Source organism: Carica papaya, chromosome 7 (assembly GCF_054855325.1).
Source record: "Carica papaya isolate Zhongbai chromosome 7, ASM5485532v1, whole genome shotgun sequence".
In the NCBI taxonomy this organism is placed as follows: Eukaryota; Viridiplantae; Streptophyta; class Magnoliopsida; order Brassicales; family Caricaceae; genus Carica; species Carica papaya.
In genome coordinates, this window is record NC_142315.1 from 13,481,931 (window position 1) to 13,498,732 (window position 16,802).

The following is a 16,802-nucleotide window of genomic DNA, read 5'->3' on the forward strand; positions in this document are numbered from 1 at the left end:
TCTCGACTGTCCATTTTCAAGCAACATGTTCTGGTCGTTAGATCTTTTTTAATTTGAGGGGCAAGATCGTCATTTCACCCCCGTGATGGTTTTTATCCATAGGATCACCCTCAAATACTATTTGGATATTGATTACCTTGCCTCTCTATTTTTTTCGTGCATGAACACGGATAGTCTGATCTCTGTCATAGGCGATCATGACGGTTCATGGTGCGCATCTCAGTTTTTGGTGGGAAAATCTTGGCTATTTAAATGGCATCTTTAGTAGGATGTGATTCCATCATGGACCTTCGTGCAGTCTATCTCATTGATGCATGTATGCGTGTCATCCACGAGGCAATCACGAATTGGCTTTCCTAGATAGATGGACCTAATGTGTTCTTATTCCTAGAAATTACAGAATGCCTCAAAAAATTGTATTTTCCTTTCATCTAGATCCTTAAGTACAACTTAAATTTATGAAAGGTCCTCAAATGTCTCAATTACTTCCATTTGGGTCCCTAAACCTTTAATTTAATAATTCTTGGGTTTAAATTCATTTTTAAAATCTTATTTGCTTTCTTTAAATTCTAAAACACCTCTAATTGATATATTTAATTTAAAAAATGTATTTCTAGTTATTTTTTTTCTTTTTCACCTATAATTTTATAAAATTATTACTTTAAGTTTCTCAAAAACTTTTATTTCTTTTGAAAGTCCTTTCTTTTACTAATTTTTTTTTGAAAATATTTTTAAAGATGTATGTCCTAAATTCAAAATTTTACAATATAGCTTCCTCATGCGAAATATAGAAGAGTCCATAATTTGGAGGACTCTTTTGGCTATTTACTTGTAATCATCTTGGTCATGGGATATTAGTGTGAGTTGTCCTCATTTGCTCGCATTAAGAATATTTAAAATTTATGAATAATAGGAAAAATCTAAATATAATAGTTTTTTTTCCAGTTAAAGTAGAATATTAAGAAAATAAAATTGACAACAAATTATTTTTCTAAATCTAAATTATCTAAGTTTTGAAAACTAACACTTAATGTAATGATGAGAATTTTGCAATGGGAGTTAATTGAAAATTTATTGGTTAATGAAGCGTAATCTAGAATTATAAAAGAGGTTAAAAATGAAAAGGTCTTGATGGAGTTGGGATGAAATTGAAATTTTTTATAAAAATGTGACACCTAAGTAACTGAGTGTCTAGAAAACCAATAAACGGGGGACACGGGCAGTCCACACCCAAAAGGCGTTGGACGCATCTACTCACGCCACGTGTGAACCGCGTGGCAGATCGCATGATCGGGATTGAGAGGACATCTTTGAATGGTCTGGATCCCTTCTCACAATGGACGACCACGATTTAATTTCACTTATATATAAAAAATTATGCTTTTACAAAAAAGAGAGGACAAGAAATCCTAAGAGAGAGAGAGAGAGAGAGGTTGACAGCGAAAGGGAGGAGAAGAGGGGAGGTGTGCGTAGTCGAAGAGGAAGAGAGGAGACATTCTAGCACCGTCGAACGACCAAGGTAGGCCGCAATAAGGCTGGTATGTGGTAAGTCGTAATTGCACCCCTTTCTTTTTATTCGACATCGTTTTTGTAAATGTAGATGAATCGGTTTTACAGGTTAGGCAAAGAAAAGTCACCGAAATCGCTGTGAATCACATCATCGAGGGTAAAAGTAGTTTACACTCTAATATCTTCATATATGAAATAATATAGCGCTATTCGACTTCACAACTGTGTATGTAGTGGAATGAGATAATTATTTGTTATATTGTGAGGGTAAATGCATGAAAATCTGAAGTTTGTTGGGTGTGCAATGATATGATGATTAAGAGTATGAATGACCGCGGTATGGTGTTAGTCTAGGGTTTTCGAGATACCAGAGGGTTGGGAGGAAGGAGGGGAAGCAAATTCGGGATGGGTTAAGTGGGCTGGGTCGGGTAGCTGTTAGAGTCGCGGCCCAAATCTTCGATAGTCCAAGCCCATGAGTGAAAAAAAAGATATGTTGTTGGGCCTCAGAAAAAAAAAAGAAATCAAGGCTCTAGTGGGTAGAGCTGTTCAAAAAGGGCTATAAATGAAGAAATCGGGTTGGCTTAAGGAAAAGAGGTAAAAAAATCAAAACTATAAAATAAAAAAGAGGTACTGAGTAACAAAAAAAAAGGGAAAGAAACTAAAAGGAATTGAGATCACAATCTAGGTGGGCTAAGGTAGGCTAAGGTACAACTCAGGTCCAAGTGAAGGTTACAGTGAGACAGGGTTTGATTGTGCTAAGGTGAGATGGGCTTCAAATCTAGGTAAAAGAGGTGGATATTAATGAATTAGTTTAAAAAGCGGTGTTAATGGGTTGAAGATGAATGGGCTAAAGGGACTTGGGTTAAAAAGGATATTTTAGCTGCACTCCTAGACCAAAGGCTATCCAAATAGATCACCTACCCATCAGTGAATGAACAGTAAGGGGTTGTGTAGTAAAACTAATAATCAGGGGCCAAAAGTCTTGAGAATTAGTTTTATATATGCATGGTAAGCACATAAGAGAGGAATTCTTATTAAGCTGAATAGATAAATATATATACAAGTTTATAGAGTTTGTAAAATGTTTATAGAGTAGTAGGAGAAATGCAAATATTTGAGATTTTTTAGTAAATAGTATTATGAAAAATTATTGAAATAATTTGATTTGCAAAATGATTAATATATTTCATGAATTGAGAATTTTGGGAGACAAATGCGTGAATCAAGTTTTTTATGATAATAGAAACTAAATAATTTTAGAAATGATGAGATCAATGATTTGTGATTTTATTAGGCTTTTAGAAATATAGAGATTAGGGCTTGCACGAAAACTTCATAAAGTTAATTACACAAGTATATCGAAATGTAATTTAAAATAAATTATATTAGAAAATACATAAGGCAGGCGGTAAAGATTTCTTATTAGAGAGATATGAGAAAATGCGTAGTCTAGGATCGGTTAGGAATAATTATGAACTCTATTTTATGGACCAGTTATTGCTTTGTAACTATAAAGATAACTATGACTGTGATTATGGCAGTAAGTATGACTGTAATTATGAATATAACTATAATTATGATTATGACAATAACTATGATTGTAACTATAATTGTAACTATAACTGTGATTATGATAGTAACTATGACATGTGAAAGTGTAACTATGACTAGATCCATGTTGATAGTATGGGTTATCATTTCCTTCCGTGATTGTGATTGAATGTTATCATATGAAACAATACGGTTTATGCATGTATATTGGTTGTGTTTGGTGAAGGATGAAATTTACTGTTATGTGAATGTGTATAAGAAAATGTATTCTATATGTGAATATGTGAAATCAATGTGATTATGACATTATGCTATTTTGAAAATGAATCAAAAGTAATTATGAGAACGTAAGTTATATAATTGTGGATATCTTTTAAATGAACTGAAGTACATGAAAAGTAAGAATAGTTGATTAGTAGATTGATGTAGCTGTAGTATGAATATTGAAAATTAGAGTTTATGAAGGACTTAATAAGTTTGGAGTAAAGGAAACAGGTTGAATCATTATTTATCTCCTGTCTTCGGATTGAAGTTTTATATTATTTTTACTGAGCATGTGATGACTCATCCTATTTTATTAATTATAGAAAGGGGAAGCATGACCAAGCCAAAGAGCTATTGGGATCGTGAAAACTTGTGTAAAGAGAACAAAAAATGAAGGACATTTGTTTTTGAAAATATGATTTTCCAGACTTTAAAGCATTATTTGACTCTTTAGACTTTCAAGATTGTTACAAAATGACTTTCTTCTCTTTTATACACACAAGAAAAACATTTAGTTCCTAGGTTTTCTAACAACAATGGACTACTTCAATAAAGTATGAAAATAAATACACAATACCTCTACTCTATTGAAGAAGAAATTTGATGTTGTCTCTTCATGTCAAGCTCCAAGCTTTAGACTTAGAAAATGGAAAGAAAATTGCAGAAACCCTAGGGTTTTTGGTGTGTGTCAGCCTAGAGAAAGAAATGAAGAAAAGAAACCCAATTAAGGGTTTTTCGGTGAAGAAGTGCAACAACTAAAATGCACCGTTTAATGAAACAATGCGTTTTGGCTCCTATATAGAAGCAGGCTGAGAGAATTTGTGCTGCATGCAGCCCATTTATGATGGGCCTGTTACCATCCCCCCTTAAGATGGAGAGTAGATTTTTTCTTGCCCCCATCTTGATCACATGCTCTTTGAGAATCCAACTGGACAAAGCCTTTGTGAAGATGTGATAGCTATTGCTTACTGTTCACATGTTTCGTTACAATACTCCATTCCTGCACCTTGTCTCTAACTAGGTGGTAATTTATTTAAATATGTTTAGTTTTTTCATAGAATATAGGGCTAACAGTCATATGTATGTAAGCTTTATTGTCACAATACAAATCTGTTGTTGTTAAGTTACATACTTTACGGTCATTAGATAAGTACCTAATCCATGTTAAGTTATAGCATACACTAATCATAGTTCTATACTGTGCCTCTATAGAAGATTTAGAAACTATTTTTCGTTTCTTAGACTTCTAAGACACTAGCAAGTTTCCGAACATGACACAATATCTTGTAACAAACTTTCTTATGTTTGGGCATCTCGCCAAGTCACTGTTAGTGTAAGCCTTTAGTCTTAATTAAAATATACTTGAGTAAAATAAACCCCTAATTTGGAGTGCCTTTGACATACCTCAAAATCTTGTATGCAACCTTTAGATGACAGTCTCTAGGGCTCTCTATGAATTAGCTGAGCACTTGAATAGAGTAGACAAGATCTAACATAGTTAATGTGAGGTACATCAACCTTTCAATCAACCTTCTATTCATTCACAGATTTAGGATTGACTCATTCATTCTTGAAATTAACATTTTGGTCCAAGGGAAGTAATGAAGTTTTGTTTCCTAGAACTCCTGTATCTTTTAAAAGGTCCAAGACATATTTCCTCTGATATATGTGAACTTCTCTCTTTGACCTAGCAATTTCAACTCCAAGAAAATACTTTAAATTTCCTAAGTTCTTAATTTTAAACTTATTATCCAGTAGTATTACCTTTAGTTCTTTAATTGCACCTTCATTATTACTTGCCTCAATGATGTCATCAACATATACAAGTAAAGTTATAAAACTCTTACCATTATCTTTTATGAATATACTATAGTTAGCCTTGGATTGCTTGAAACCTTATTGAGTAATAGACTCAAAAAATTTGTTGTACCACTGTCTAGATGCTCGTTTAAGCTCATAAACACCTTTTGCAGTTTACAAACTTTCCCTTCTCTCCTTTAGGATGCCTGGGGGCAGTTCATATATACTCTTCCTTTAAGTTTCCATGCAAAAAGACATTGTTGACGTCCAGTTGCTGAAGAAGCCATCCCTTGATTGTTACTAAAGCTAATAATATTCTTACTGAAACTATTTTGGCAAATGGGGAGAAGGTCTCGTGGTAATCTAGACCTTCTCTTTGGGTCAAGCTCTTAGTGACGAGTCTGGCTTTATGTCTCTTAGTGGTACCATCTCCTTTGAATTTCACTTTGTAAATCCACTTGTATCCAATAGCCTTTTTTTCCATAGGGAGATCCATAATCCTCCAAGTTTTATTATCTTCTAATGCCTTTAGCTCACATTGCACTACTTTGCACCGATTGTCACCCTTGTTTGCCTCTTTAAATGAGTTAAGTTCTTCTTAGGATGCTACTGTCAGGACATATCTCTTGTGTCCCCCCTTAATCTTGGAGTACCCAAAGTGCTTGCTATGGGAATGGCTCCATTTGATTGAGAGCCTTCTCTATTTGTACCTTTGACATCACTTTCATGTCCATTAATTTTCTCACACACATAATCCTTTAAGTACGCGGGTGTCTTCCTTAGTCTAGTAGTTTTTCTTCAAGTTGATGTCTCATTAGTGGCAACTTATTCAAGGACAACTTGTTCAATGTCCTGCCCCTAACTTTCTATTTCTCTAGTTGTTATTTCTCCTTGTATTTGATTATGCATTTCCATAACTCTTCCTAAAATTTCTTTTAGCCTTCTTAGATCACCTCTTCAATATCTAATATAATGTCCATTCTTGTTGTGGGTATGGATCCATGCGTTAATTCTGTAAAAGCTTTTTGATGTCTTCGTCCAACCTCTATCCCTATAAGTAAACACATTCTTATGAAATATAACATTTCTAAAAATGATAATATCACTTGTCTCAGTATCCTGCAACTTGTATCCCTTTGTAGTAAAAGAGAATCCCAGAAATACGCATTTCCTACTCCTTGCATCAAACTTGTGTCTATTTTCAGTTAAGGTGGGCGTTAAGGCTAAACATCCAAAAATCTTGGTGGTTTCCCTTACAGTATTTTAAAGGGAGTTTTGTTATTTAGAACTGGTGTAGGAATCCTATTAATAAGATATATAACAGTTGATATAAAATCGCTCCAATACCTTATGTCCAAACCACTTTGGAATTTTAGCACTCTAGCTATATTGAGAATATGTTGATGATTCCTTTCAATTCTTCCATTTTGTTCTGGTGTCTCCATATAGAAGGTTTGATGTAAGATCCCTTTCTCAACATAAAATCTCTTCATCTCGAATCCTTTACCATTGTGACTCTTAATTACTTTCACCTTTCTATCAAATTGAGTTTCAACAAATGCACAAAAATATTGCAAGTGTACGCTAATCTTCGCCTTGTTTTTCATCAAATATACCTAACTATATCTACTATGGTCATTGAGAATTGATAAGAAATACTTATAACCATCATAAGATGTCTCATTACAGGATTCCTAAATATCACAATGAATTAGATCAAAATATTTGAAAGCTCTACTGCTACTATCATCAAATGTAAGTTTGTGCATCTTAGCTAGTGAGCAAACATGATAAAGCTTATTATTATATGATTTTACATTTGATTGAAGAATTGATTTAGACTGTGAAAGATGTCTAAGTCTGTAATGCCATACATCAATTTGTTGCGTTCCTTTGGGACCTGAAAAGGTTGTACTTGTGAAGGCTGGTTTGGTTATTTCTCTTAATGGTATGATGGAATTAAATTGATATAATCCATCCTTAATTCCCCTCACTCTAATCGTTTTTCAGGTAATAAGGTTTTGGATAACACGGTATTTTTGTGAAAAAATCAAACATTCATAATCTTGTGTTAGCCTTATTACATAAATTAAATTTAAATTAAATGACAACACACACAACACGTTATTGAGAATTATTTCATCACCTAACTTGACCTTTCCAACATGTGATACATTATTTTTTTTCACCATTACGTAATGTAACCTTGGAAATGCTGTTTGATGTAATTTCAATATATAATTGTGGTGTGTGAATAATGTGATTAGATGCTCCATTGTCAATTATACAAGTAACATGTATGTTTTTCACATGATTCTTATTAGTGAATGTTAGAGCATAAATACATATCCCAAAATCCTACCAGACTCGATTCTTGTGAGGACCCTAAGGAAGACTTAACCATGTTGACTAATGAATGTTTATGCTGAATGAAATTCATTAACTGATTGTATTACTCTTTGGTGGGAACAGGATGCTCCTCACTATTAGGCTTTTGACCTTTTGACTGTCCGGTGTTCTATGACATTTCAAGACATTTTATTGAGCATACTTCTGTTTGAGGTCACTCAGATCCTTTAGTTCAGTTAGGGTTTCATTTTTGGACCCTAATTTATTTTGAACACTCAAAGCATGTGGCATGGATCTAGCCCAAGCGCAATAGTTTCTTCCGTCAAGTAACTGCGGGACCAAGGTTGCACTCGAGTATAGTGTTTTATGTATATAATGTGGGTAGTCTAGATTTGAGGGAACCAAAATTGCTTCGGTCAAAACCGTAGGGTATTGAATTGTAGTGCTCATATTTGATTTGTTTTGGATCTGAATTGGTTTTTTTTTTTTTTAATTTTTTAAAATACTTTTTTGGTTTTTATTGGAATATAGATATTTTTAAAATACCACTCACCTAGCCTTTAAAAAGTCGTTTGGGCCATTGGCAGAGGGAACCCAGCTGTCTAGGCAGTTGGCACAGTTTCAGCTTCCCTCTTCCCTTGTTGTCGGCCATTTTTATGCAGCAATGGTGAGGATGTGCTAAATGAAAATGTGTGGTTAGGATTGATCCAAAAACCCCCATTTAGAACTCTCCAATTGAAATTCTTCTTCTTCATTCAACTAAAAAAAAAAACAAAATGAAGAAAACAAAGTGGTTAGAGAGAAATAGGAAGAATGCAGAGTGAAGAAGACAATCCTGTACCGAAGGGAAGGTCTGGTGCGTATTCTCTTTTGTTCTGGTTAGAGAGAAATAGGAAGAATGCAGAGTGAAGAAGACAATCCTGTACCGAAGGGAAGGTCTGGTGCGTATTCTCTTTTGTTCTGATTTATGTAAGTTCCTTTTCTTTACAACTTATTTTTCTTTTAATCCTTTAGTATCTAAGTATCAATTTGACAACTCAAACCTTGAAATTGTAGCAAGCTGCAATTTGAAATTCTTTTTGCTGCTACTTTTCCACCCGTGAACTGTGTAGGTAAACCTGCTATTCTTCTGTCAAATTTAGTTTCTGTCTTCAATCTGTTTTTACAATTTTAAGTAGGTTTTAGTTAAATTAAATGGTAAGAGGATTAGGAATCAATTGTTGAAGCCAAATAGCTCTTGAAAATCCAAAATCTAAGAAAAAAAAATACATTTTTGGTTCTACAACACTGCTTAGGCAAGTTGTAGAACAATTTTCCATATTAGAATCATTCCTTTCGTGCTTTTGAGACCAGATTGTGATCTTCCTTTGAGGTAAGATGGGTAATAGTTCAGTATATGCAGATGTTTTGCATTTTATAAACCTCTTTGAAATTTCAAAGTAAAGTGCAACTTTTAAAGGAAAAAGGGTGAGTGAGTTCATGATCATATTTTAATATTTGCATTATCTGTTTTTGGATTATTTTTGATGTTATGAATATTAATTTTGTTGACAGATGAAATGATGGGCAATTTATCAAACAAAAAAAAAAAAAGAAGAAAGAAATGGGGAATGGGACGTTGACAGTAACCCAATTGCTTCTATCAAGCGTGCCAGGCACCAATGCGTCACAGAGCGGTGCACACAGCTCTGCCGTGTTAAACAAAAAAAGGGTGATTTTTAGGCACTCAAAAGTGTTGGGAAACGCCCTTGACACAAGGCTGCCAAGCAGGTGTTGTGCAGGACGGTTGAGAGGCTCGGCCAGGCATTCACTGAATGTCAGTAGAGCCGTGCGCGGGTGCGGACACACTGTTTCCAGGACCATGCGCGCAGGGATGTGCGTGGATGTGCCCACTGCACATTAGCCATGCTCCTTGGGTTTGTTGCTTTATGCAACAGGCCAGCGGGCCATGCTGACCCAGCAGGCATGAAATCATGCCGAGGGGTCTTTGCAGAAGCCCACTAGGCCACGGGCCAGCAAGAGAAATTTCTCTTTTGTTGGACATTTGGATAGGTTGCGCTTTCGGGGAAAAAAATAATTAAGAATATAAAATTTATGAGAGGAATATATATATATATATATATGGATGGTAATATTTATTACGATGGATGAATGAAAGACAACAACCATATTTACTTGTAAAAATGTGGGTTGTTACACCTAATAATCAAATGTGGATTAAATGGCCCTATAGAATCAAGTAAAAGTATGCCAAAAAGTGAGTAAATCCAAAAAAATTTCTAACATGAATGTTTCATCAAACATGAAGACGACCATGGTAGTCCTTATAAAAATGAGTAGTCAAATAATCAAATCAAAATGATGCGATAGACATCTCTAAAGTTCAATTATTATTTGATTTAAGTATGAACTTATTGTTAACCATGCCTAAACTTATAGAAACTGGTAAAAACTTTCAACACACTTCAGAATACTAGTTAAATCAAAGTTATCCTCTGATAAATTTAAGCTTAGCAGGGAGTATAACACTTGCGCTAGAATAATAATGTGTCTTTTTTATTCTTTTAAAATAAAAATAAATGAGACAATACTAATGATAATAATTAGAACAATGATAATTCTATAATGATAATCAATTCGTTTTTTTTTTGGGGGCTAAGTTATCTAATCAAATTTTGTCATTATTATTATTATTGTTATTGTTGTATTATTATTATCATTAATATAAATTTTTACCTAATTAATTGTTTGATTTTATTTGAACAAAATTAAGATATCACACATATTACGTGAGTTTAAAATGATAAGACTTCAGATATCCCAACTAGTTAAGCAGCAGCCCAATTTTGTACAAGAAATTCCTTTTGCTTTTAGTTGTTTCATTCTATTAATACGAGTTCTTTTTAATCTAATAGCTATCACGGTACCTGTCCTTTTTACTATTTTAATTGGCTTGTAGTTTAAGTAGCTGCATGATTTGAAAAGCGCAAATGTTAGAGGTATTATGGTTTTTTGGATTTGATAAGTGTGTTATACTTGTAACCATGTAAATTGAAAACTCGTTGAGCAGCAGCCCAGTTTTGTACAAGAAATTCCTTTTGCTTTTAGTTGTTTCATTCTATTAATACGAGTTCTTTTTAATCCAATAGCTATCACGGTACTTGTCTTTTTTACTATTTTAATTGGCTTCTAGTTTAAGTAGCTGCATGATTCGAAAAGTGCAAATATTAAAGATATTAGGATTTTTTTGGATTTGATTAGTGTGTTCTACTTGTAACCATGTAAATTGAAAACTCATTGACCCTCCTTATACATACATAAATGTTCACCTTTCTCCGGGTTAGAAGTTGAACAAGACAAAAACAAGTCGTCTTGTGAGGCTACAGCAAAGGCATAAAAATATGTCATCTAAAGTTTGATTTTAAACTTATAATGATGTACTGTTAAAATAGATATGGCATGCTTTATTTTTAGTCCAAGTTTAAAATCCAGTGTAAGATTTGACGTCATCAAATCATGCAAGTATATGATAAAATCATTTAATTGAAAATTAACTAAATAAAAAAAAATCAATTTTGCTGCCTCAAATATGCACAAACTTTCATAAGTCATTTTTCAATCATTTGAACCTACTAACATTGTTCAGGCAGAGTCAGAGACAAAAAAGAACCTCAAACTAGATCTTTAAACTTTGCTTGAACTCAAAAATGCTCCATTAAACATGTATGTATATCCAAGTACACAGTTCATCCCCTTTCCACCTACAAATAAGGATCTGGGCTAGAATAAAGTGATGCTCCAAAAAGCAAATACATATATTATTTGAAGCTTAAAAACTTGTATTTCTGGGCTTCGCTCTCCAAACTCTTGAAGGATCAGGCCATATCCTTTAGCAAAGTCACTGTCGTTAATATCGTTTTGAAGCACTTTCCAGTTCCCTAAACTAACAAGAAGATTTTTTTCAAAGGCCAAAAACTGCCACCATTGGGGGCATATATTTGGCTTGCTAATCTGGGTAATCAGCACCTCTATATATTGTATAGTCTAAATGGTTAGAAAGCTTACAGTTACCAAGTGTTGTCGCTCAACCAAGTGCCTTCCAGAAGTTCTCCAATATTTCTGTACAGTTAGAAATTTTTTGCAGCGTGCAGCAGATAACATCACTGGCATCCAGATTATGGTAGAACCTGACTGAAATAAGCAGGTAACACCAACATCATTGCCGTGGCACTTTTACTGAGTGTTTGTGCACTCCTCACTGTGACATAGCATCCCCTGATGATTGCTGTATCTGGGCTTCTATATCATCTACTGAATATTTAGAATATTCCACCACAGAATCACCTTGAAGAATGAACCATAAATCAGTAAAGACTACTCGACATGTAATATCTAAATCGACTATTGATGCATATTTAAGAATGGGAAAATATTACTGTGTGAAGAGTCCATTGATGACCACTTCGGAGATGTGCATCTCTTTATATCTGCAATTGTTGAAAAGAAAATGTGAAATTTTCTATATCAGCTATAACAGGAAACAAATCTAGTACCAGAAAAAAAATAAATAAAATACAGTTTACATAAGATTCCAGTTACAACTGTTTATACCTTAGGGAGTCCGCAAAGTGGCAATAGAGAAAAGCAGTAAGAGATTAAAGCCTCCATTTAGTATATGAAACTATTTTCTATCTTTTCCACACATTTTTATATGTGATGCATTATATTAGCATGTGTACATACGTTCTTAAGTAAAAACAAAAAATAATATTTTATCAAAAGTCATGTATTTTTACTTTTATTTTTTAAACATTGTTTTATTTAGAATTACTACACATTATTAAAAAAATAAAAAAAATATTTTTACATGCCAAATGGATTCAAATGTGGCACCCTAATCATCATTAAAATGGGAGGTAAGATTCGATTGTGGAGGTAATGCCACTTGGTTTGGCATGCCCCTCAGAGGCCGCATCTGTTAAGCATTCCCCAACCACCAGAGAAGGTCATGCAGAAATCTTCCCAAATGAAATAATGATTGATAAGCAACTTAAGAAAAAACAGTTGCAGCATGTGTCGTTCGTACACATCTTTTCTTCTCTTTATTCTCTCGATCATCATTTAATTAAAAAGCAATAATTTCAAATTGACAACTATCCGCATATCTTGAACAATAATAAGACATAATCAATTGAATTATATATAAATGTATTTAAGGAAGTAAGATAATAAAAAACTGCAAAATAATTACAAACTTTTCCTTCAGTTTACTGGAAAAATACAGCAAACTTGGTAACTTTTTAAACTAAATTAACTCTCTCCTAATTTTAAACTCAAGTTACTAATACTAAGTCATTTCAGCCTTTATATATAGATATGAATCATATAATTTTTGTTCAGGGAAAGGGCATCACAAAATTTCTGTCTAAAACTTAGTTGTTTCATTAATTTAAAAAGAGAAATAAAAAAATTTCATACTCCCAGAACTTTTGAAGTTGTTGTTAAAGCCGATGAAATTACATAAACAAACAAATTCAAGTTATATTAATATTTAGAAAACTTTTTAAAGTTAGTTCAACTCCTGCACAAATTAAATTGTCAAATTTCATAAGTAATGACATTGTTAAAAGATAAATAATAGATTATGTCTACTCATATCAACTTAAACTTTTGAGATAATCGATTCACTTTATTATTAAAAGATAATATTGAAGCCAAAAGTCCTGTATTCATATTGTGTGAACCTCATCCTCTCTGCTATTATTTGTGCAACTATTCAGCTTACATTCCCTTACACCCTTCCGGGCCTTCATGATTTCTTTAAGTTCTAGTCCACCTACTAAGCTTAAAAGTTTCTGCTTGCATGTGAGGAGGTGTTTGTTAACATATAAATGATAGATTGTGTCAGTTCCTATCAAATTAAGCTTTTGAGGTAACTAGTTTAATCCACTATTTAAAAATGACCAGTTTGGAAGATATTCTGTCTCTTTTCTTTTCTTGTTTTTCTTTTTTTTTTCCAAATTTTGCTCTAACTTCGTACATGTTTCAAAAATGCAAATAAGCATTTCTAACTGGAGGACCCAATAGCCTTGTTTTACGTAAACTTAAGGGGGCTAAATGTATTTAAGATTCGTAAATGCATCATGATAAATATCCTCGGCTAATATATGCTTTATAAACAAATCAAATAACAGAGGAAGCAGAACATTTCTCAGACTACTTCTTTTGAGACAAATTGCTCAAAACTAATGGAATGAAATTTTTGTACCAATTGAATGATGCGAACCTTTGACAGCATCAAAATTTTTGTACGTGTAGCCGACAAAACTAAGATCTTGAGAAGTCAACATCTGCAAAAAGAAATAAATCTTTAACCAAGCAAGGAATAAGAGATATACTAATTACTAACACCTAAGGAAACCTAGTTACTTGCATAATCATGACAGCAAGAAAAGTACCAATTACCGACACCAACTTAAGCAAAGAAAAGGAAGCTTAATTACTTGCATAATGATAAATGACAAGTGACTGAAAGGTCAATTCCCATGAGAAACCTTTTTTTAACTTAAACGATAGATATTCACAATAGAAACAGTAACAGCAAGTTACTGAAACCTAAATAGATTGAGGAGAGCTCTATACCTTCCTCATTGCTCCAGATCCAGTTCGTCCTGGTCTCGGAGGTTCCACCTTTGGCAAAATAAAACAATTAAATTACAGGCAATACAGAAAAAGTGCTGTACCGAATTCATACATTAAAGACATTAATCCCATATATTTCACAAACAAAGCACATACGTAAAACTTAGAGCTAGGGACGAGGATTAGTACCATCCACATATACATTTAAGAAAATCATGAATGCCTGAAATTTCACCATACTAATTTTGTACTCAATTATTCAAACAGAGACAAGCTTCGGTGCATCTATACTTGATCATGAAATCCTAATCTTAAGCACCAATAACGCCTACCTTATCAATGGTTTAAGCATATAAAGCTTGTAAAAGGAATGAAACATATTGTTTATGCATAAGAGAGAACTATCAAGATAGAAATAGTTACCCACGAACAATTTTTTAACAATGTATAAAATGCTGACTCATTAACACCAAAAGCTTTAGCAAAGAAGAAAACACTCCATAGAGCACCTATCACCCTCCTGGTAGAATGACCAGAGTCCCTCCACCTCATAGTAGAAGTCTTAGTTACAAAGAAAAGAAGACCATATTCTAAATCAGCTTTCAACAGCATGTAGAATGATCTTTAAAGAAGTTTGAGAGCGAATCTCTCATTAATTCTTACTACTTTTCTGCTCAAATTGAACAATATAAATAGCAAAGAAGAGAAGAATCACTTCCATAAATCAAGGGATATAGAATCGGAAAAATAGGGAACAGGTAAGATAATACCCATATCCTTTTGTTCTAGGAAAAAGATCTTATCCTTCTATTCTAAGAAAAAGATCAATTTAGAGCTCAATAACTAATACATAAAAGTAGGGTACAAAATCCTGGTTTTCCATGCTCCCCCCTCAAGTTAAAGTTTGTTGATGTTGAGTAAACCTAGCTTGCAATTGAGTTGCTCAAATGTCTTTCTAGGTACAACCTTATTTAGGATGCCTGTAATCTGTTGGTTGGTTGGGATGCACTGGAGCAATATCATTTTAGTCTCTGTCTTTTTCTCAACAAAGTGCCTACAATCTTCATATGTTTTGTCTTATCATGATGCACTGGGTTCTTTGCTATACTTATTGCAAATTGCTTATCACATAACATTTTCCTAGGATTGGTATTCTCAGCTCATCAAGTACCCTCTTCAGCCATATTCCTTCACATATGCAGTGATTACTTATGTGCTATGAATTCTGCTTCTATGCTGCTTCGAGACACCACCAATTGCTTCTTGCTTTGCAAGTCACCAAATTTCCCCAAATATATGTGCAGTATTCTAAGGTAGATCATCTACAAGATTCATACCCTGCCCTATCTGAATTAGTGAAGATCTCATCTTACTTGTTTGCAGTCTTTTTGAAGAATAATCCTTGATCCCTTATCATCCTTAAATATCTTATGATCCTATATACAGCTTCCATGTTTTCTTCTGTTGGATTATTCATTTATTTGCTTACCATACTGCTAGCTAAGCTGATATCAGGTATGATATACGAAAGATAAATGTGCTTTCCAACCAGTTTTCAATACTTCTCTTTGCCAACCAGTGAACTATCATCCTTACTACCCAGTTTTGAGTTGGGATCCTTAGGAATGTCAATTGACTAACATCAGAGAATTCCTGTTTCTTTCAAGAGATTTAACACATATTTCATTGTTAAATTGAAATTCCTTTCTTTAACCATGCTACTTCCACGCTAAGAAATTACTTGAGATTGCCTAAAATCTTTGATTTATAACTTTTTGGCTAAAAACCTTTTAAGCTCGAGTATGTCTTCATTATGGTCTCTGATCAGAATGATATTGTCAACATGCACAGTGAAAATTGCCTTTTTTCCTGTGGATGAATGTTTAATAAACAGAGTGGTCTATCTAATACTGATCATACCCAATCTTCTTTATTGCTCAACTCAACCTGCCAAACCATATTCTATGCAACAGGTTAAATCCATATAATGACAATTTGCAGACTTTATTAGTGGTGTTCGGGTTCTCAAACCTGAGGAGTATTTCCATATAAACTTTTTCTTCTAGATCTCCGTTGAGAAATTTTTTTTTTCACATCTAGCTGATACAACTTCCAGTCTTGGTTGGAAGCAGACAACAACAATACTCAACTTACATTGAGTTTGGCTACCAGGACAAAAGTCACTTGATAGTCAATCCATAAGATTGATTGAATCTCTTAGCTACTAGTTTCACTTTAATTCTATTGATACTGCCATCGGTATTATGTTTGACTGTGAAAATCCACCCGTAGCCAACAGGTCATTTTCCTGATGGTAACTCAGTCATCATCTAATGCCCATTCTTTTCCAGAGCATGAATTTGTTCCCTAATGATCTCCTTCCATTCTGGTACATTAAGAGCTTTATGTATTCAACTTGGAATCTGTATTTTGTCAAGATTATCAAAAAGCATGAAAAATGGGTGATAACCCTCCATAAGAAACAAAATTATAAATAAGATGATTAGTGCATGTGGAATTCTATTTTAGTAAAGTAATAGTACTAGGAATTATGTTAGTATATTTGGAAACAGTTAAATATTTGAATGAGAAAATATGGTATGACTACCATATTCACACATTTATTTCTTAGTCAATAGGAAACTTTCCAACATTAGGATGGAATGTTAGTTTTCGTTTGTTTTGCT

At 33.5% G+C, this 16,802-nt stretch overlaps 1 protein-coding gene and 1 long non-coding RNA gene across 6 annotated transcripts in view; one reads left to right on the top strand and one right to left on the bottom strand.

Moving 5' to 3' along the window:
* Positions 1-1,377: 1,377 nt before the first annotated feature.
* LOC110817640 (uncharacterized) lies at positions 1,378-9,699 on the top strand. Its single transcript, XR_015813728.1, has 2 exons — positions 1,378-8,585; positions 9,028-9,699. It is a non-coding gene; the product is annotated as an uncharacterized LOC110817640 (long non-coding RNA).
* Positions 9,700-11,130: 1,431 nt separating this feature from the next.
* The window catches only part of LOC110817725 (AGC (cAMP-dependent, cGMP-dependent and protein kinase C) kinase family protein), a 50,355-nt gene continuing 44,683 nt past the window's right edge, over positions 11,131-16,802 (bottom strand). For 2 of the 5 annotated variants that reach the window (XM_022046381.2, XM_088208610.1), the window contains exons 10-13: positions 14,116-14,163; positions 13,742-13,823; positions 11,910-11,960; positions 11,131-11,817 (exon numbers count right to left, since the gene is read on the bottom strand). In XM_022046381.2, coding sequence (XP_021902073.1) covers positions 11,729-11,817; positions 11,910-11,960; positions 13,742-13,823; positions 14,116-14,163 — 270 coding nt within the window. In that variant the 3' untranslated portion in view covers positions 11,131-11,728. The remainder of the gene's footprint in view (positions 11,818-11,909; positions 11,961-13,741; positions 13,824-14,115; positions 14,164-16,802) is intronic. The other 3 variants (XR_015813727.1, XR_015813726.1, XM_088208611.1) reach the window with 3 other exon arrangements.